The sequence below is a fragment of the Mercurialis annua genome, linkage group LG2 (genome assembly GCF_937616625.2).
Source record: "Mercurialis annua linkage group LG2, ddMerAnnu1.2, whole genome shotgun sequence".
In the NCBI taxonomy this organism is placed as follows: domain Eukaryota; kingdom Viridiplantae; phylum Streptophyta; class Magnoliopsida; order Malpighiales; family Euphorbiaceae; genus Mercurialis; species Mercurialis annua.
Genome location: NC_065571.1, coordinates 49,831,816 through 49,853,837, shown reverse-complemented (window position 1 = coordinate 49,853,837; position 22,022 = coordinate 49,831,816). Strand labels below are relative to the sequence as shown.

The following is a 22,022-nucleotide window of genomic DNA, read 5'->3' as shown; positions in this document are numbered from 1 at the left end:
AAAATATCTTAACCCACCACAATATTATACAAGTATACCATCAAACACAATAATTCAACACTATTTAAATCTTGACATTTTTTTCAGTTTGCTAAAACTAAAACAATTAATTAACTAATAAGTTATGATTTAAATGACTGAATAACATTTTATTCAAGGTGTGGAATTAAATTTTTTTACAAATGCTAATCCTAAAAAAATTAAAAAAAAATAATATTTTCAAAAAAAGGAAAACTGTATTGAACTAGTAACTGTTCTCTGTTAGAAATTAAAATTAATCGTTGCAAATCATTGAGATGATGCAATTTATTTTGGGTAACACTATTTTCGGAGTAAAAACTACTAGGGCTAGAGCAATTTGTTTTATATTGCCCAAATTATTCTTTTCTAATTTGACTTTACTATTTGAATAGAAATTAAAAACTTGAAATAACAGATTTAACCATCACAATTATCTTTCTCTATTAATCATACAAGTTTACTATGTGAGAATTGAATTTGAAATTAATCAGTTTAATTTTCACTTTTCAGTATGTATTTTCACAGAGTTCTATTAATTTTTATTAATCTCATTCCTAATAGGAGACTCATTACTAAATAAACATACATGTCAAGTACAAATCCTTTTTCTATTTGGTTTTTTATGCTAAATATAAATCTCATTTTTATTTAAAATTTACAAGATTTTCCCTCACTACTATTATATAAGAAATTTGAGGTATTGCCTAAACACAAAATTTATAATTCATAAATAATTTTCTCTTAAATTTAAACGGACTTAAATATCAGAGAACTGATCGGACAATTGTCCGATTAGCCATCTACCTTCTTTTGATGTTTAACTATCGTCGAAATGTCCGGCCATCAATTACTTTTGAGAAACTAAAATTTTCAAAATATTTGTGATTATAATTCTTAACAAATTTCAAAAGATGAATAGTTTTATAAACAACATTTAAATTCCATCTTTATATTCTTCCAGTTCAATGATGAAGACACATATCATTCTGCCATAATTCATATCATAGGTAAGAAAATTGCTAAAAGACATTTTCACATAGTTTTTTAAGCAATAAATTTATTCACTTACCAAAATAATTAAATGAAAGAAATTTGCTATCAAGGTAAGTAATTATTATATGAATGAATTTAAGAAATGTGTATTTTTGCAGAAGATTACTAATTTTGGACCCCAAATCAGGTAAACCTATGCACATTTGGCTCATGATTGAGCCATTTCAGCAGCACCCAATTATGGCTGACTACCAACCATCTTTCAAAAGACCGAACCCATTAACTAACCCATAGTCCATAAGTAAAATAAAATTAAGTGATGTTTTTTTGCCAATAAGTGAAAACATATAGAATTGTGATTATTAGTGAAACATGATTTATAAGTAGACTAAAATCTCTAAATAATAAAGAATATTTATAATTAAATATTTAATTGATATTATCTCTATCGATTTAAAATTCAAATTTAATTATATCATAATATTTGATATTTTTTTGTTTGTTCAATCCTTTTATAAATATGTTTTTATCGAATTTCGATACTTAATTTATCTTGAATTTTAGAGTCTTTTGGAGAAAGAAAGTGCGTGCATTATATTTCCCGTATTTAAATGTCCACCTAATAACTCAATGTGTTGGCAAAATAGGCTACATCGTCAAACTTGAAAGACTAATCAGACAAAAAATTTGAAAGTACATGAATTTATTGAATAAAAAATTAAAAAACATTGATCTGATAAATAAAAAATATGAACCTTTTGTCATTTTATATGTCACTTAATCGTGTCTGACGAACATGCTTGTAACTTCCGTTCCTGAAAAAAATTCATCAAATAAAAAATAAATAATATAAAGATGTGTTGAATAATAACTTTTAAAATTACAATTAGCTATATCTCAAATAGTATAAACGCTGAGTATCAAACTGATAGGTCGTGAGTTTAATTAATCTCACAAGTTCTCCCCTTCCCGCTTATAAAAAAAATATATATAAAAAAATTTCAAAGTATTTTAACTTATTTGTTAAGACTATGACTAATAAAATGTGATAAAACAGAGTTAATTTTTTTGGAACAAGAGTACAAAATGATCCATAGATTGATAGATAGTTATTTAAAAAATTACTATTAGTTTATTATTGAACCCTAATCATCATCGTGTCCTCTCCTTATTTGTAGTTTTCTCCTATAAATTAAAATTTAATAAAACAACTCTATTTATTTTCTTCATTCTGTGTGCTCTCTTTGCGGCTCTCCCAAAGAAAAAACTAAACACAACAGTTTCAGGACAATCTTTCTCTTCTATATCTTCTCACAGTTTCACTCAAAACCCTAAAAAAATCAAGATCTATCCATTTCATGGAAACCCTACTTATCAATATTCTTTCTTGGATTACATATCTACTCTGTTCTTAATGCAGACAAAACCCATTCAGTTTTAATTCTTGAATTTCCATTTTTGAGCTCAAATTTCTTCTCTTTTTGTTCAGCCATGGAAGAGAGGCACGTTGTGTTCGAGAAATATGAGATGGGGAGATTACTAGGCAAAGGAACTTTTGCCAAAGTTTATTACGGCAGAAATATAATCACCGGAGAAAGTGTGGCGATTAAAGTTATCAGTAAAGATCAGGTCAAAAAAGAAGGAATGATGGAGCAAATCAAGCGAGAAATTTCTGTTATGAAATTAGTTCGTCACCCAAACGTAGTCGAGCTGAAAGAAGTTTTAGCGACCAAGACTAAAATCTTTTTCATCATGGAATACGTTCGCGGCGGCGAACTTTTCGCTAAGGTCGCTAAAGGTAAACTTAAAGAAGATATTGCTCGTAAATATTTTCAACAATTAATCAGCGCAATTGATTTTTGTCATAGTAGAGGCGTTTCTCATCGAGATTTAAAGCCGGAGAATCTGTTACTCGATGAAAATGAAAATTTAAAGATTTCTGATTTTGGTCTCTCGGCTTTGCCTGAGCAATTACGCAACGACGGAATGCTTCACACGCAGTGTGGAACTCCGGCGTATGTTGCGCCGGAGGTTCTTAGACGAAAAGGGTACGACGGATCAAAGGCTGATATTTGGTCGTGTGGTGTTGTTCTTTATGTTCTTGTTGCTGGTTTTTTGCCGTTTCAGGATGAGAATGTGATGAGAATGTACAGTAAAGTTTTCAAAGCTGAATTTGAATGTCCGGGTTGGTTTTCTACAGATTCCAAACGGTTAATCTCTCGGCTTTTGGTTGCTGATCCAGAGAGAAGAGTTACAATTCCCGCGATAATGCGAAATCCTTGGTTTCGTAAAGGTTTCATAAGATCATTATCATTTCCTGATTTACAATCAAATTTAGAGAAAACAGAAGAGCAAGAAGATGAATCTTTATCAGTGATTACTAAAATTCCGTCTCCGAAATTCTTCAACGCTTTTGAATTCATTTCATCGATGTCTTCCGGGTTTGATTTATCAAATTTATTCGAGAACAAGAGGAAAACAGGGTCCATGTTCACTTCAAAATTTTCAGCCGGAGCAATTATGACGAAAATTGAAGGCGTCGCTAAAGGATTGAATTTTAAGGCGGCGAAAATTAAAGATTTTAAAGTGAAATTACAAGGGCCAGACGAGGGAAGAAAAGGGCCACTTTTGGTGACGGCGGAGGTTTTCGAGGTGGCTCCGGAGGTGGCTATTGTTGAGCTGTGTAAATCGTCGGGTGATACTTTGGAGTATGCTAAATTTTGTGAAGAAGATGTAAGGCCTGCGTTGAAAGATATTGTGTGGACATGGCAAGGAGACTCTGTTTGTAACGTTAGTGACGAAAAACAGTTGTTGTTATAGATAGACTAATCATGAATTCTTAATCCTGATTAGGGATTCATTTTCTACTTATTCTGTAATTATGTTGTGATTAGTGATTTAAAGCAGGGTTTTGGATATAAAATAGAGAAAGTTGAATCAATATTTAGCTTAGCTTGATGAATTGAATCTTCATAATTACTTCCAAGAATTAGCATATTTTTGTAGTATGTTGTTTTGTAACGGAAACAGAAATACTGAAACGAGAAATGTCAAAATGAGAAGCCGCGAAATGGTATTTTTTTAATATAACAATACTATAAATAATAGTATTTTGGAATCTTTAAAATACCCATGAAAAAATAAAATGGACAATTGTTTTGTGGTATATAGGTTCGCACTTATAAATGGGTTGTATCAACTACTGCCAAGTAATGTTAATGTCTTAATCAATAGCAGTATTGCAGAATATTTAGGAAAAGTTGGCTACCGACTACCTGAAAATATGATTGAGAAGTTTAGGGAAATATTTAGAGCTTATAAACTTTTGTGAAAATATGATTGAGAAGTTTAGGGAAATATTTAGAGCTTATAAACTTTTGTGAAAATATGATTGAGAAGTTTAGGGAAATATTTAGAGCTTATAAACTTTTGGGTTATTGATTCTACCATGTAGCATAACTTTTTGCATTTTACAATTTAAATACGATTTGTCTCAAATATTAACACGATCTTTCAAATGTTTTTCTTTATTAGTATAAAGCCCGTTTTCACTATTGGAATCCAATGTGACTCACCGGACTGCTTTTTCATCGCCATTATAGCCTTCTCCATGCGGCGTCATTTCGCTCCAGCCCCCAATCCCCTCATTTTTAACATATAACATTACGTTTTTTTTAATTAAAACGGTGTTGTTTTCTAAACAGCTGAATTTCACTCACTCATTTCCCTTTTCTCTCATCCCTTCGACCTAATTTTCATTTTCCATTAAAATCCCTAAAACGAACATCCATTATAATCCCTAAATCAACTTGCATCCCAGCTCTGAACATTAAATGAAAACACTATTCCAACAGACAACCTAATTTTGAAAATCGAAACCCCTATTTGAAGTCCTAAACGCTTATAGAAGAGGAATTCATTCAATGTGACTCACCGGACTGCTTTCTCATCGCCATTATAGCCTTCTCCATGCGGCGTCATTTCGCTCCAGCCCCCAATCCCCTCATTTTTAACATATAACATTACGTTTTTTTTAATTAAAACGGTGTTGTTTTCTAAACAGCTGAATTTCACTCACTCATTTCCCTTTTCTCTCATCCCTTCGACCTAATTTTCATTTTCCATTAAAATCCCTAAAACGAACATCCATTATAATCCCTAAATCAACTTGCATCCCAGCTCTGAACATTAAATGAAAACACTATTCCAACAGACAACCTAATTTTGAAAACCGAAACCCCTATTTGAAGTCCTAAACGCTTATAGAAGAGGAATTCATTGGAGGTCGTTGTTCCTCCTGGGGAAATCCTCTCACTCCATCATCAGTTGAGGTATGTTTTTGCTTAATTGACAATTAATTGTTTTGTTTGCTTCGTTTTTAGTAAAATACCCTAGACTTGTATCGTTTTAATTGATAAAAAAAATTCAATGCAACAACAAATATATGTTTCTGGGTCTTCTATGTGGTATCATTATGGTGGAGAATTTTACACTTTCAGTGGTGAAATGGTTTATATGGATGGAAAGATAAAGGCAGATTATGGTTACCGTCCAGATTGAGTTTAATTTTAAAGTATTAGACTCATGTTTGCCAAAGGATTAGGGTACCAAAAAACTAAACTTAGTTATCGAGTCCCTGTAATGTAGTTAAAAAATGGATTAAGAGTACTAGAGTGTGATAAAGATGTGTTGAATATGATGAAATGTGTTTTGCTTGAGAATGATAAAATTGATGTGTAAGTGGAAGGAGAAAAGCAAGCTACTACTGACGATGCAGAACCATAAATAAAATAATCGCAACACTTCATTTTGCATTTTTGCAAACTCTTCTTCTCATTCAACGGTTTAGACTTGATCCCTCCAAACTTATCAACTTGCTTTCGAACTCTAAGTTCATCTCGGCCATTTTATTCACTATTTGTTACAGCTCAAGGTTCTTATGATTAGCATCGTTCATTTTTCATGTCAGCACACCCAGAAGGCCTTGAGAAGCTGTCATCCTAGCTGCATTGCTTTCCAGCTCAAATCTAAGTTTGGCCTCCGCCTCAATTGTTACTTTCAACGCCTCTTCTAGTGAGGGTACAAAGAAACTAAACTTAGTTATCGAGCCCCTGTAATGTAGTTAAAAATGGATTAAGAGTACTAGAGTGTGATAAAGCTGTGTTGAATATGATGAAATGTGTTTTGCTTGGGAATAATAAAATTGATGTGTAAGTGGATGGAGAAAAACAAACTACTACTGACAATGCAGAACCATAAACCAAGTAATCCTCAGCAACACTTCATTTCTCTTTTGCGAACTCTTCTTCTCATTCAACAGTTTAGACTTGATCCCTCCAAACTTATCAACTTGCTTTCGAACTCTAAGTTCATCTCGGCCGTTTTATTCATTGTTTGTTACAGCTCAAGGTTCTTATGATTAGCATTGTTCATTTTTCATGTCAGCACACCCAGAAGGCCTTGAGAAGCTGTCATCCTAGCTGCATTACTTTCCAGCTCAAATCTAAGTTTGGCCTCCACCGTAGTTTTCACTTTCAACGCCTCTTCTTGTGCATCCCTCTTTTCAATTATCTTAGTCATAAATTTTCTTTAATGACCAGTTACCTCTGGGTCGATCCACTCAAATCGTGCTTTAAACGATAACCAAATACATAATAATTAGACCAAATAACAACAAATATTTGGGTTAAATCAGAGCCAACCCTAACATCACAACCAAGCCTAACATCAGTATCATAAATTCACAATCCTAGAATAACAGTCGGAAATTTACAACCTTAACATCACAACCAAAAATTAATAATCCTAACAAAAATACCGTCAAATAAGATGGCAGAATATATTTAAATTGAAACACCCAAAAATTATAAATTTCAAGGCATAATATTAAAACTCAACTCTATAAGCTAGCACAGTAGCACCGGTAAAACCTCCTTCCAAAATTCCATTTTGTGTATGAGGTGTACACATAAGCAACAAGGCCATGACTGCAATGTTTAACGCATTGAATTTCGAATTTGTAGCTTCAGAGTAAATGAAATTTCTTTTACTACTGGTCTCGTAATTATGCTTCGTCATTGAAAGTTGGGAAGAAGAAACGAAGTTGTGAGAAATAAGGATATGAGAGTGACAAATTGGAGATTTCAGAGAGACTTAGGGATTTTGAGAGAGAAAATGAAAATTAGGTCGAAATGGAATGATGGAAGAAGGAAATGGTGAGGGGAATCAAGTTTTAGAGAAAACGACACTGTTTCAATTAAATAAAAATGATACCGTTGTGTGTTAAAATGAGGGGATTAGGTGCTGGAGCGAAACGACGCCGCATGGAAAAGGCCATGCTGGCATGACAAAACAATCTGACGAGTCACGTTAGATTCCAATAGCCGGAAATGAGTCTTAGACTAATAAATAAAAATATTTGAATGAATGTGCTAATATTTGATACAAATGGTAGTTCGTATTTAAATTACAAAAAACACTACATGTGGTGCTATATGGTAGGACTAACCCTATACTTTTTGATAATAGAGATTATAATATTATATTGAATTTAAAAGTTTTAATTATAATTTATTATTATTTTTAAATCAAATAGATTTATATGTCCTTGCCTACAAACATACTACTAATAGCCATATTTTTAAGAAAAATTAATGCCCGGTATGTTTTTTGTTTTTTGAAATTTTTATAAAAATAGTTGGGAGTGTTGTAAAAATACCCTTTCTAATCTTTTATTTTATAAAAATACATTTTTTTATTTATTAATTATTTATTAATAATTTACTAAAGAGCGTATTTTTACAATAAAACGTTTAGAGCATATATTTACAAATATTTAGTTGATTATGTTTTTATAAAAAAAGAGTCCTATTTTTAAAAGTTGGAAGAAGTGAATGTGAATCACATATTGAGAAGCTTGGAGTTGGGTACATGGCCCAATGAAGGGGAGTGTCAGTTGAGACATCAAAATCCCAAAAGTTACTTAAAATTAGTCCCACCAAATTAAATTCTGCCGAACACACCAATAGTGGAAATTTCTTAACCCATTTTGGGTTCCCTTGTATTTACATCCAGCTCTCATAACATTTCAAAAAAAAAAAATCCAGCTCTCATGATGACAATTAGCGACGCGTGTTCACAACAGGTTAATAGTTTTTCTTTTCTCACTCGGTAGAGATGTGGTGCAGAATTAATAGCAAACTCCCATACTTATATATACACATCCGTTTAAAATTCGAAGTCATAGTCTTGCCAAAAAAAAAAACAGAAGTAGTTTGAATATGAAATTTAAAAGTATCGTTTGATAGTTAAAATCTGTTTATATAATCTATGGACCATATACCAATAAAAATAACAAACTCCCGACGCTACAAACAATTCTAGTGACACAATACAAATACTTTAGTCGTAGAATAATTATCTTTATTAAATTATAGGCCTAATGGTAAAAAAAAACCCAAACCTTTACTATTTGTTGCAATTATATCCAAACCTTTTAATTTTTATAATAATATCCAAATTACATTTTTGTTGTTGCAATAATATCCAAATTGCATTTTTTGTAGCAATAATAGTCAAATTGATGGCTAAACTTGTTGTTTTCAATTAAGATATTAGCCTATTATTATGTTTTGATGTATAATAATATAGTAAAAGTCCCAAAAAATGACAAAAAACTCAAAAAAATTCATATAAAAGTGCATTTTAGATATTATTGCAACAAAATAATGCAATTTGGATATTATTGCAAAAATTAAAAGATTTGGATATAATTGCAACAAGTCGTAAAGGTTTGGATTTTTTTTGCCATTAAGCCTAAATTATATAATTGCACTACAACACACAAATTTGAATCATCAATAAAAATTGTTAAAACAAAAGGCTGCAAGAAACAAATTTGTCATAACAAATTGGAAATAAATTAAAAGAAAACTAAAACAACCATATTCATCAAGAGTCGGTATTAATGATTGTCGGAACAATAAAATTGTGATCGAATCCTAAGAATACATCAGCATAAACAAAAATAACAAAATATCACTAAAACTCATTTTCAAAATGAACAAAATTTGTTCAAAAAAACCCGTAAAACATATACAAATGAAGTGATGAAGAAATAGTAAATTTTTAGTTTTAAATCGAAAATTGCCTTTCCCCGCCTAGACGAAATTTATAACAAAAAAATCAATAACTGAAGAAAAAAATAAACTGTCTTTCTCTAACTCTGCTTGCTAGAGAAAAGACAGTTTTGATTAATTTATACACAGTGTCTATATTTTTTTTTTTAAAAATAACTTTCAAAAATAAATCAAACAAATTTTTTAATTATTTTTTAATGTGAAAAACATCATAAACGATAAATAATACGTTAGTAACTAAAAAAGAACTTCTAATAAGCTTATAGATTGTCAAAATACTAATTTAATGCCACATAGATTATTTGCTCTCTATAAATACATTACCTTGTTCACCTTTTAGTTTACATCAAAAACCGAATACACAATGTAGACATTCATTTGAATAAAGGGAAAAAGAGGCGCGTGTGTGGGTGTGTGTGATGTGAGGATATAATAATTCTTACCGTTTGAGTTATTTTTTGTAGAGAGTTAAACATTTTGTGAGTTTTTATTTTAAGAGCATATTACCAGAGATGTTCTCTATTTGGTGATTATCCGCCAATTTTGTACTCCTTTTGATGATTAGTGGAAGGATCGATTCTTTCATCCGTAAATATACGCTTTAATACAGAACCACATAAATCTCTTGTGTTATTTGTTTATTTTGTTATATTATCAAATTCATAATTAAATACCTATTGAATAGTTTTGATTTCGCCGCGTTTACCAATCCGTCACGAACCGGTGACGGCAATTAGTGTCAAAATTCAACAATCGATATCTATCTTACAACATATATATTACATAAAACATTCCCTAATCAATGGATCTATAATTCTGGTTGCAGTATGGTCTAGAGAGTGATATATTGGGTTGTTTGTCACATAATTATAGGCACATCTCATCAAGGAAAAAGACATAAAACCTACTTCTTCGTGGAACTTCATCAAGAATTACAAAAGTAAGCAACAAAATCCACATATCACCAATCCATGAGTAATTGTATGCTCAAATGTGGCAGTACAATTTTCCGACGCTGTATAAGTGATCCAGTACTATTCCTCTTTCATGATATGTTGGTTTTCCATCCTATACACCGGCGGAATTAAGAAATGTATTCCGGTGAAGTGATTTTTTTTTATCGAACATTACGTTATTTGGCAATTTTTAAACTTTTTTTGACTAAGCGATACATTCTTTTTAGACCAAACGACATATTATTTAATTTTTTTTAGATCCAACAATATTAACGTTTGTCTCAAACTTTTCAAAAAGAAAGATCGTCTAATCTTTTTAGAATTAATATTTCTGCTCATAGATTTTTAACATACTAGAACCGGAGTCGCATATGCTATATATGAAGGTTGGGAATGGGATCATACTTCCAAAATAATACTAATAAAAAAACTAATTTATTTAGCTTGAAATTAAACAATTAGATCTAATTGGTTTAGTTAAACTGAAGTCAATAATAATGCCACGAAAAAGAAAACTGTTAATATCTAGTCTAAGAGATAAACAATAAACAACACTTGAAAACTTGATTAGTGAACAAATCCTTTCTTGTTGTATGAGATTAGGGGATTCGATTATCAATTCTCTCATGTCATAGTTTGTCTGTTTAAAATTTGCATGATAATTAATTAATTTCTGTTAATCTTGGGTAACAACTAATAGATCTTTATCTCATGGAAAAATAATAAATAATAAAGAATAAGCCATTGATGAAAGAAAATAAGTATATTTTTTACACCTTCACTAAAACTTATCTTATCTTATCTCATGACAACAACTTTTGGCAGTAAGGACAAACGAATTGGTATTTTGATATTTATGTTTTCTAATTTGATTGGTTAGAGAGTTCTAGGAGCCAGATAGATTTACAAGTGGGTCCAAATTTTTAGTAATAAAACAGGAACAAATTATATGGGAACAAATTTCCTCAAAAAATAAATAAATAAACTAGAACAAAGGAATCAAACTGCCCCCTCAACTTGGTATAAAATATTAAATCGGTCAATCTCGCAATTTTTAGTACAAACAGACTCTAAATTCGCATTTGCGTATGAAAAATCCATCATTCATCCATTTTCCAATCGCACTCTAGTGTGTGTTACACTCTCCACTTAAAAAATGGCAAGAAATTTAAAAAAATTCTTAATATTTTATTTATTTTTAAAGTGACACTTAATTATATTTAATTTAATAATATTTTTTAATTTTTAAAAAATTAGAGACTAATATTTTTTAATTAAAATTTTAGTAACTATTACTACCCTTTTCTTAATTTGTACCCTAAAATCCTAAGAAATTCAAATCTTAAAATTAAAATGCCCAGCTGCCACCACAACCGTTGAATCAAGCCACACTACTTTTTTTTCCTTGCCTCCACCCTATCACCACCTTCACTTCATCCCCTCGCTTCTTTGTCTTCATCAGTCAATTTCACCCTGCCGCCTTTTTTCCGTTTTCATCGATTTGTTCATTGCGATGAACACTGATCTGTCCTTGACGGGGTGAATTGATTTCGAAATATATGGTGGCTAGCCGGAGTGCGAGAGGAAGAAGATCGTGGTGGCCGGAGTGGTGACGGGATTAAATATTTTAATTAACTAGAATTAATAGCGTTTTATTAGGTTAATTAGGGTATAATTAGAGTTTTGATTAATGAGGGTATAATTAGAAATTAAATTAAATTTAAAAACTCACACTCCAAGCGGAGTTTTTAAAATAAAAATGCAAGTTTTGGATCTATTTGTACCAAAAACCGCGAAATTGACTGGTTTAATATTTTGTACTAAGTTGAAGGGGTGACTTGATTCATTGTTTAATTATACTGTGAGCCAGGGCCTCACATATATTTTAACTCTATACTATTTAATGATATATAATACAACTTTTATATTTAATAATATAGTCTCTTTGTCTTGTGTGAAGTGAGTTAAAATTTAATTTTAAAACTATTTTTGATATAAATAAAAATAAAAATTGTAAATTTACAAAATTAATTTTTTTATTTTTTTATTTTTAAAATTTTAAAATTTTACTTTAATTTTTTTACTCGTTTGGTTTTTAAAACTTAAAAACTTATTTTTAAGAAATATTAAAATATTAAAAATTATATTAAACTTGTTCACTAAATCTCGTGGTACTGTAATTTTTATTTAAACAAATTAAAAATTTAAATTAATTCAGTTGGCTAACTCTAGAAATAGTCAAAAATAACGAAAATAAAAATGGAAGACCATCATTTGTTTTTCATACGAGAGGGACGAACGTATAAACTATAGCATATATGAATGTTTCAAAGTAATTTGCTCATAAATTAGTAATGGAGATAAATATCTTGTCTAAATGACAAATAATGCATTGCCTGCTTTAAAATTATTTAAATTAGATTATCGGTAAATTATTGGTAGATTATTATTGGATTATTAATAGATTGAAAAAAAAAATATTTTTACAAAATAAAAAGTAAAAAAATTTATAATATCAAAAAATTTATAAAAAATTCAAAAACAAATACACAGCGTCATTTCCTGGAATCTATATACATCAATACAAATGGCGGTCCATTTTGGGCCAATTTTTCCACCACCCCAAATGCAAATGGGTTTTTTACACAAATCCCCTAAAAATGCTATGGTGTTTCACTTTTCCCTCAGCATTTTGATTTTGGCAAAAATCTCTCAAAAAAAATAAAAAGTTTACAAAAATCCCTCATAACCCAAAATAAAAGAAAATGAGACAATATTGTCCTTAGTATTTGTCAACATTTCATTGGTCTATGTTTGAGTCAATCAAATGATGACACGTGGCAAATCTAGATTTGGTTAGACAATCTAACCAACCGCCACCGACCACCGGCCAAATTCCGGCCCGACCGGCCGGCCGGACCACCGCGGTCAACGCCGGTCAACGGCCGGACCACCGCGGTCAACGCCGGTCAACGGCCGGACCACCGCGGTCAACGCCGGTCAACGGCCGGACCACCGCGGTCAACGCCGGCGACCGGCCGGACCACCGCGGTCAACGCCGGTCAACGGCCGGACCACCGCGGTCAACGGCCGGGCCACCGCGGTCAACTCGCGGTCAACGGCAGTCAACTATAGTGGTGAGATTTTAAAAGAATTAAATAAAATATAAATTTGCTATTAGTAGGAATAGAACCCATGACCTCTCACACTTTGTCCATGTGTCTAACCATCAAGGCAAGACATGTTTGTTGTCTTTAATTACTCTTTAATATATATACATATACTCTTTAATAATGTATAAGGAAGCATTTAAACTAAATGTAAACATATTAAAATGGTTGATTATAAATTATATATTATTATAAAATACTAATAAAATATTATGCTTGTTAAAATTTAAATTAATTTATTCTAATTAAATTAATACTAGTGTAAATTAAATATTAACTTAAAATAAATTAAGTTAAAATAAATTTATAAATTAATGTATTAGAAACACAATTAAATTAATGTCAACTCGATATAAACTCAAAATAAATTATATAAGTTAATTTAGTTGATATAAAGTTAGTTTTTAAAATTATAATAAATTACTAAAAAAATAGCTTTAAATTGACATGTAACCTTCATCAAGTTTACATTGAGTTGACATTAGATTTATATCGAGTTGACATTAGGTTTACGTTGAGTTGATATTAAGTTACATTTCAAAATTAAAATAATTTACTATTTCGGATTGACATTAAATTTATACTGAGTTGACATTAGGTTTGCATGCATTGACATGAGATTTACACTGAGTTGGCATTAGGATTACATTGAATTGGCATTAGGTTTACATTGAGTTGACATTGAGCTGTCATTAAATTGATATTAAGTCGACGTTGAGTTGATATTAAGTTAATGTTTAAAATTATAATAATTTACTAAAACATTTACTTTGAATTGACATGTAGTTTACATCAATTTTACATTGAGTTTATATTAGATTTACATTCACTTGACATTGAGTCGACGTTGAGTTGATATTAAATTTAATTTATATTAAGTTTAAATTGAGTTGATATTAGGTTTATATTGAGTTGACATTGAGTCATCATTGAGTCGACATTAGCTTTACATTGAGTTGACATTGAGTCGACATTAGTTTGACATTGAGTCGACGTTCAGTTCTTAAGTTTGCATTCAGTTGATATTAATTTACATTTCAAAATTAAAATAATTTACTAAAAAATTACTTTGGATTGAAATTAGGTTTACATTGAGTTGACATTGAGTCGGCATTAGGTTTACATTGAGTTGACATAGAGTCGCCATTAGGCTTACATTGATTTGACGTTGAGTTATTAAGTTTACATTGAGTTGATATTAATTTACATTTGAAAATTAAAATAATTTACTAAAACATTACTTCAGATTGACATTAGGTTTACACTGAGTTGATATTGAGTTGACATTGAGTCGATATTAGGTTTACATTGAGTTGACATTGAGTTATTAAGTTTATTTTGAGTTGATATTAATTTACATTTTAAAATTAAAATAATTTACTAAAAAATTACTTCGGATTTACATTAGGTTTACATTGAGTTGATATTAGGATTACATTGAGTTGACATTGAGTTGATATTAAATTTACATTGAGCTGATATTAAGTTAATTTTTAAAAGTATACTTACTAAAATACATTAAATTTACATTGAGTTGACATTAGGTTTACATTGAGTTGATATTGGGTCGTCATTAAGTTGACATTAAGTCCATATTGAGTTGACATTAAATTCACACAAATTACTGTAATAAAAACTTAAATAATTTACTTTCAATCTACTATAGTTTATTTTTGAAAGTATAAATTATAGAAAAATAATTTTATATAATAATATAAAATAATTTCATTTTAAATTTATAATTATTTATCAAAACATTTACTTTGAATTAACATTCAGTGAACATTAAATTTATATTGAATTTATATTGAGTTCACATTAAGTTTACTTTGAGTTTATATTGAGTTCACATTGAGTTAATATTAAATTTATATTCAGTTCACTTATATTAAAATTACTTTCGGTTTATTTTATTTTAATAAAACCTTAAATAATTTACTTTCAAATTACTATTAGTTTATTTGTTATATTATAAATTACTTTTAATAATATACATAATGAAGTTGACATTAAGTTATCATTGAATTGACATTAAGTCGTCATTGAGTTTATATTGAGTTCTTATTGAGTTTACGCACACCACGGGGGTCCCACTACCACATATCCGACTACGACCACTAAACCATTATATTTTTCAATTTTAAAAAGTGAAATATTTTTACTAGTTTTACTTATATATTAATAAATTGTATAAAATATAAATATATGTATATTTTATTTTTTTATTGTATAAATATTTAATAAATAAATAAATTTAATTACACTAATTTAATATTAAACTTATAATAAATTTAATTTAAGTTGATATTTAGTTGATATTTAATTTACACTATAAATTAATTTCATTCTAATAAGTTAATTTAAATTTATAATCAGTTATACATATATATTATAGAGTAAATGTTGACAACAATTAGCCTTTGCTTTAATGGCAAAGCACAACCTCTCTCTTATAAAAGGTCAAGGGTTCAAATCCCCTCAATCCCAAAATGGTGTTTTATTTAATTTTTAATTATCTAACTAAAATTGGTCCAACCATTAAAAATGGTTAGACCACAAATCATTAATGGTGGTGGTCTGGGCATTGACCGCGGTGGTCCGGCCGTTGACCGGCGTTGACCGCGGTGGTCCGGCCGTTGACCGCGGTGGTCCGGCCGTTGACCGGCCAATAATGGTCTGGCCGGTGGTGGTTCGGTTTGAATTGGCCCGGTTTATGTAAAATGAGGAGAAATTATTAGGTGTAATGGAAACACAATAGGTAAAATACACCATAGGGATAAAATAGTAATCACAACTATTAAAAGGTAGAGATGAAAAAAATCTTTTAAAATTGAGAGATTTATTTGCAAAAAAAAAAAAGTTGTGTGATTTATACAAACTTTTGAGTTTTTGGGTGATTTGGTGTAATTTTCTCAATGCAAATTCACTCTCCATGATGCAATTGTGAAGCCCATATTATTTTCAAGTTTCTGAGCCCATAAATCTCATAACATTGAACATCGCAATGACTACAAAATCTTGTCCTTCTCCATATCCAACTCAACATTATTGGCTTAAATACCTCCTTATGAGCTATCAATGGGCTTAAAAAAGAAATTATTTTCATATACCATAATATTTTTTTTATTTTTATAAAAGATTTTACTGCTTCTGTTACAAGCAGTGTTTTAAAAACCGGACCGGTTGGACTACGAACCGGTCAGTGGTCCGGTTCAAAAAGATAAAAAACCGGATCTTTTGGTTGAATTGGGTTGGACCGGATTGGACCTGTATGAAGCGGTAAAAAACCGGATGTTGAACCATATTGAACCGGTAAAAAACTGGTGAACCTGAATTTTTTTCAATTTTTTTTAAATTTATTAAACCGGTTGAACCGATCATTGAACTGGTTAAACTGGTTGAACCGGAAACCAGTGGTCTCACCGGTTCGACCACCGGTTCAATTTTTAAAACACTGATTACTAGAATTCATGACCTCTAATGTTTATTACCATATGTTTCACCACAAATATAGAAGCTTGTTGTTATTAATTTTCATCATATAAAAAATACATACACATTTTTATATCGAGTTTATATTAATTTTAAGTAAATTAATTTTTAAAAAAATTTATAATCAGTGCATAAAAAAATGAAAAAAGGGTCAACGCGCCCCTTGAACTTGTGACACAGGGTCAATTAACCCCAAAACTCTTCATTTTTAGGTCAAACGCAATAATTGTATTTTTAAAATGCATAAACTACAAATCAGAGGTGAGGGATGTAAAAAATTAATTAAAACTTCCCTAATTGTTGCAATATAATTATCCTAAATCTATTTTTTAAAATAATTATAAATTATGGGGTTATATGACCCAAAAATGAAAAATTTTGGGTTAGTTGCTCAAAAGTATAAATTAGGTTAGATGATCCCGTGTCACAAGTTCAAGGGGCGCGTTGACCCTTTGTTCATAAAAAATGATTAAGCTTTTTTTTTTGAGAATTCATCAAACTTCATTAATTGAATATGAAACAGTTACATTTGTAAGAAATTCGGGAAAATTCAAAAATTAAACCCGATGACCTGACATGGAACAGACAACATGCTGTCTAATTCGCAGATCTACTTATGAAAATAAAAAATAAATTATCTAACTGTTTCGCCAATAAAGTGCCGTCTTCGCTCAATCTTCACCATCACCCGCAAACTGATTTATGAAATCAGAAACCACAGCTGTGACAGCGAATACAACCAACACATGAACACCCTTCGTAAAAAAAGGGACAACAACCTTTCACATAAAAAGGACAACAAACCCTTCATATAGAAAGGACAAAATAGAATTCTCAAAACAAAATACAATACTAAAACAATAAAAAAACTATTATAGTCCATGAACGATTTCATCTTTATTGTTGAATGATTTCCATCTATCTTCGATTCTTGATTTATGAAAATTTGAATTGGATTTGCGCTTCGTCGATAAATGTTAATCCCTCAAGAAAAAAATAAAAAATATTTGGCTACTTATTATACTATTTGAAATTAAAATAACATAAAAGAAAGGGTTAATTCCTAAAAAAATCATGAACTTTACACGAAGTTTCATTTTAATCATGATCTTTAAAAGTTGTCATTTAAAGGCGCGAACTTTCATTTTGTTTCAAATCTATCATTTCAGTGTATTTTTGTTGACTAAATTCTTAAATAAACCATTAATGAAAGACCCAAATTATAAATCGACATTAAATCTTATTATCTTTTAGTTAGAGTATATAGGATTAGGAATTTTTTGTTCGATAAAATACATCGGATTTTACTTTGGCGATAGATTTGAAACAAAATGAAAGTTCGTGCCTTTAAATGACAACTTTTAAAGTTCATGATTAAAATGAAACTTCGTGTAAAGTTCGTGATTTTTTTAGGAATTAACCCTAAAAGAAAAGATGGCTACCGTCAAAATCATTACCTAAACCATTGACGGCAGCCGAAGAAAAATTGAAAAAAGAGCTATAGACGGTTAGGGTTTTTCCCGGAAAAAAAAATGATTAAGCTTATTCACAATTTATTGACAATTATACATTATTAAGAGTACATGCACTACTCGATTTCTACCATTTAAATTTGTGGCAAATTCTCGGTCGCTAAATTATTTAGTGGATTCAATTTTTTAAATAAAAAAATTAATCTTAGTTAAAAATTATTATTTTATCTGTCGCCCACCATCACCCACTCACCCACGATAGGTCACAAACCGCCACCCACTTAGAATCTTCACATACTTCCCAGTAGGTCACTCATCCTTCCATTGCTCCCATCTAAAATTCTTTAATCGTGAAATTTTCTCATGCGTAACTCCATTTTAACAAACTCAGATTTTTATTACATATTTATGTATATCATATTTAAATATAACTAAAAAACCTTATTTACTCCCAGAATTTTCTCCTGCATTCTAATATGATTGGTTTTGCATAATAATTATTTAAAAAATATTTAATTTAAAAAATATTTTTTTTAAAACAAATAAACCGTTTTAATAATTTTTTTAAATAATTATGTTTTTAAATAATTTTTTTCATAAATAATTTTTGAATAATTATTTTTAGCAACAATTTCACGGAAAATTTCAAACTTTGTCGTTAATTTTAGGGGCGGATTTCGAATCCGTCGCTAAATTTGTATTTTCTAGTAGTGATGTATACCAACAAGGTATAGCTAAAATGGTATAAACATCAAGCAGTAAACTGTTAGGTCATGTTTTCAATTTCTTCCACAAGATTCTCCCCCCCCCCCCAATTTATATATAAAAATGAGTATGTAAATAATAACAACAAATAAGTCTTGACTTGATGGCAAGTCACATTGATAATTGATCACATTGGAAGCAAAAGAATATTTTATTTAATTATTTTAAATTTTGATAGCTAAAGTCGACCGACCGATTACCGTAGTTGACCGGCAACCGACCACTGCACAGTACGATCATCCCGACCTGTCAGACCACTTTTGGTCCAACTGTCACCTAATTTTCCACTCCTTAACTCTTGATAAGGGGTAAAATAGGACTAAATTATAATGAGGTTTGCAAACATTAAAAAAAAGATAATTTTGCACAAAATAATCTTGTCAGTCGCTAACGTATAACTTGAAAAATGTGGGTCATTGATGCAATTTTTTCTAAATTTAATTGATATTTAATCTATATATGTTTGGGACTCATAGAAATTTACCAAATATTCAGACAATACTCGATTGAAATTTACTTTAAATATTATTTTAATTTAATTTAATAGATATTTTTTTTTGATAAATTAACAGATATTTAATTGAAATTAATTAACTCATAGTTAACTTAATTTAAATTTACTGAAATTTAGCTGATATTTTTTGAAATTAATTTACTGAAACTTTACTGGAATTGTGCCAAAACTACTGTAAAACTTTTATTACGTATTGAAAACATAATGAAATACCTATTAAATTTCAAGTTCAGAACTACTGGAAATCTAGTAATACTCCATTGAAGCTTACTGATATATTAAAAAATATTATTGAAACCAAATCAAAATCTATGTGAACTGTGAGTTACATTATTAAGCATGTGGTGTGTAACTTTTTCAATCAAATGAAAAAAATAATAGAATAAAGACATACAAACAACAAAACTAATCAAAATAGTATATATAAAAATTTCATTAACATCTTCATCGCTAGTAAATTATTACTATTATAAAAGAACGAACAAAAATTTCATTTTATCGTCACCATTTATTGTTTTTGTCTCAAATATCTTTTAATTTGAGTAATATTTATTGTTCGTATAATTGAGAGGAGAAGCGGAAAAAAAATATATTACAATAACAATAAATTAAGAAATTAGAGAGAGAAAAAAGAAAGAGCGAATGGAAATAAAAAAATGTACTGACAATTTCTTTTAGAAAATTTTAAATAATGCGGGTTTGTAAATTTAAAAGAAAATTAAACATTAATTATATAAGATAAGGCAGGATAAAAGATGAAAAAAGAAATTAACATGCGGCAGTTAGGTATTATTATTTTATTTTTGATCCAATTATCAAAAATCTAACTTTTTAAAAATTTATTTACACCATTCAAATATTATAAATCGGCCTAATTACTTAAAAAACACCCACCTTATAACTTTTTTTTCGTTTATACTATGATCTAGGAAAAAGTTCAATTGTACCCTCTTTTGGGTTTTATGTTTCATCTTTACCCTAAAAAGGGATTCAATTGACAATTTAATTAATCTAAGGATGAAAATATTAAAAAGTACTAAATAGAAGGATTATATCCTTATCTTTTTCCATTTGAAGACACACAAACAAGTCCTTAAGTTTTAAAAATGATTAAATAAGTCCTAGTAATTATTTATTTTTTAAAAAATATATTAAAAATTAAATAAATTAAAAAAACGGTTCCAATTCATCACGTACTTTTCCGATTTATGAACCCGCCGCCGCCGGAACCTAATTATCTTTTTCAAAATTTAATTTTTTTTTTCAGGCGACGAGAAGGACGTCCTCCTCATCGCCTGAGAAGATGAACAGACACAGGGCCTGTTCATTTTCTTACAGACAAGATGAACAGACCTGGGTCTGTTCATCATTTTCCTCGCGTGTAACAATATTAACGTCTAATTAGAATATAAATTAAAAATGAAAGATTATTTTAAATTTTTTTTCACCCGAAAAGAGATCAATTTAATATTTCGGGATAAAGATGAAACATAAAAATCTAAAATAGGATATATTTGAATTTTTTACTAGATTATGGTATAAACAAAAAAAATTACAAGGTGGTTTTTAAATAATTAGGCCTTATAAACCTATCCTGATTAATAAAGACCTTATGTTTCGGAAGGATCAATGGAATTTGGATTTATTGAATTTCTTTGGAGGATGTGGAGTGCATTTCTAGTATTTCTTTGCATATCTCAGATATTAATGATAAATCTATTTCAGTTTTTCCAATTTGCTAAAAATTTATCCTATATTTTGAAATCGGTTTACTACTTTTTAAAATTAATTTATCTGAACCATATATAAAAAAACTCGTTCTTTTCAATTTTTTAGTTAAACCTACATGTTCAATTGCCATGTTAGACACAGGACGTAGCCAGAAATCAAAATTAAGGAGGACGAAACAAAAATCATATAATATATGCAATCTAAAATTTATTTAAATTAAAGGGGTCAATATATAATTATTGTACAAATAACATGATAAATTTAAAAAAAATACTTAACAAATACATATTTTTGAAAAAAATAAGAGGGACAAATTGAAATCTACGCTATTGGTTGGGAGTACAATTAAATAATTCTAAAGAGTTGAATAGATGTTATTAGCAAATCAGTTAAATCAGGATATATTTCCAACATTTACAATATTATGATAATTTTTTAACACCATTAGATTATGATATTTTAAGTATCACAAGATTCTTCTAAAAAGTAATTTTAGAATTATTTTACAAAAATGTATAATTAAAGACGGTTTAATTTAATTTCATCAGCTATCCTATTGACATATATTTTCATTTATATGGTGCTATAGTAAATTATTGTAATATTATTAGTATTACTTAAAAATAAAGTCTAATGATCATAAAAACAACATTGACCTAAGGACTATAAGCGGGGGTTTGTTCTCGACTCTTGAAGAATACCAAAAGTGAGAAAATAAATAATAAAAACATCATTAATTAGTTGTATTATTTTGAAAAAGTTTCATCTAG

At 29.4% G+C, this 22,022-nt stretch overlaps 1 protein-coding gene across 1 annotated transcript; it reads left to right on the top strand.

Moving 5' to 3' along the window:
- Positions 1-2,231: 2,231 nt before the first annotated feature.
- On the top strand, positions 2,232-3,955 carry LOC126670237 (CBL-interacting serine/threonine-protein kinase 25). The gene has a single exon (XM_050363918.2). It carries the CDS (start codon positions 2,506-2,508, stop codon positions 3,832-3,834), a length of 1,329 nt encoding a protein of 442 aa, XP_050219875.1. The 5' UTR covers positions 2,232-2,505; the 3' UTR covers positions 3,835-3,955.
- Positions 3,956-22,022: the final 18,067 nt, after the last annotated feature.

Excerpts from the sequence above, each read along its gene's own strand:
- LOC126670237 (XM_050363918.2), top strand. The coding sequence starts at position 2,506 with ATGGAAGAGAGGCACGTTGTGTTCGAGAAATATGAGATGGGGAGATTA.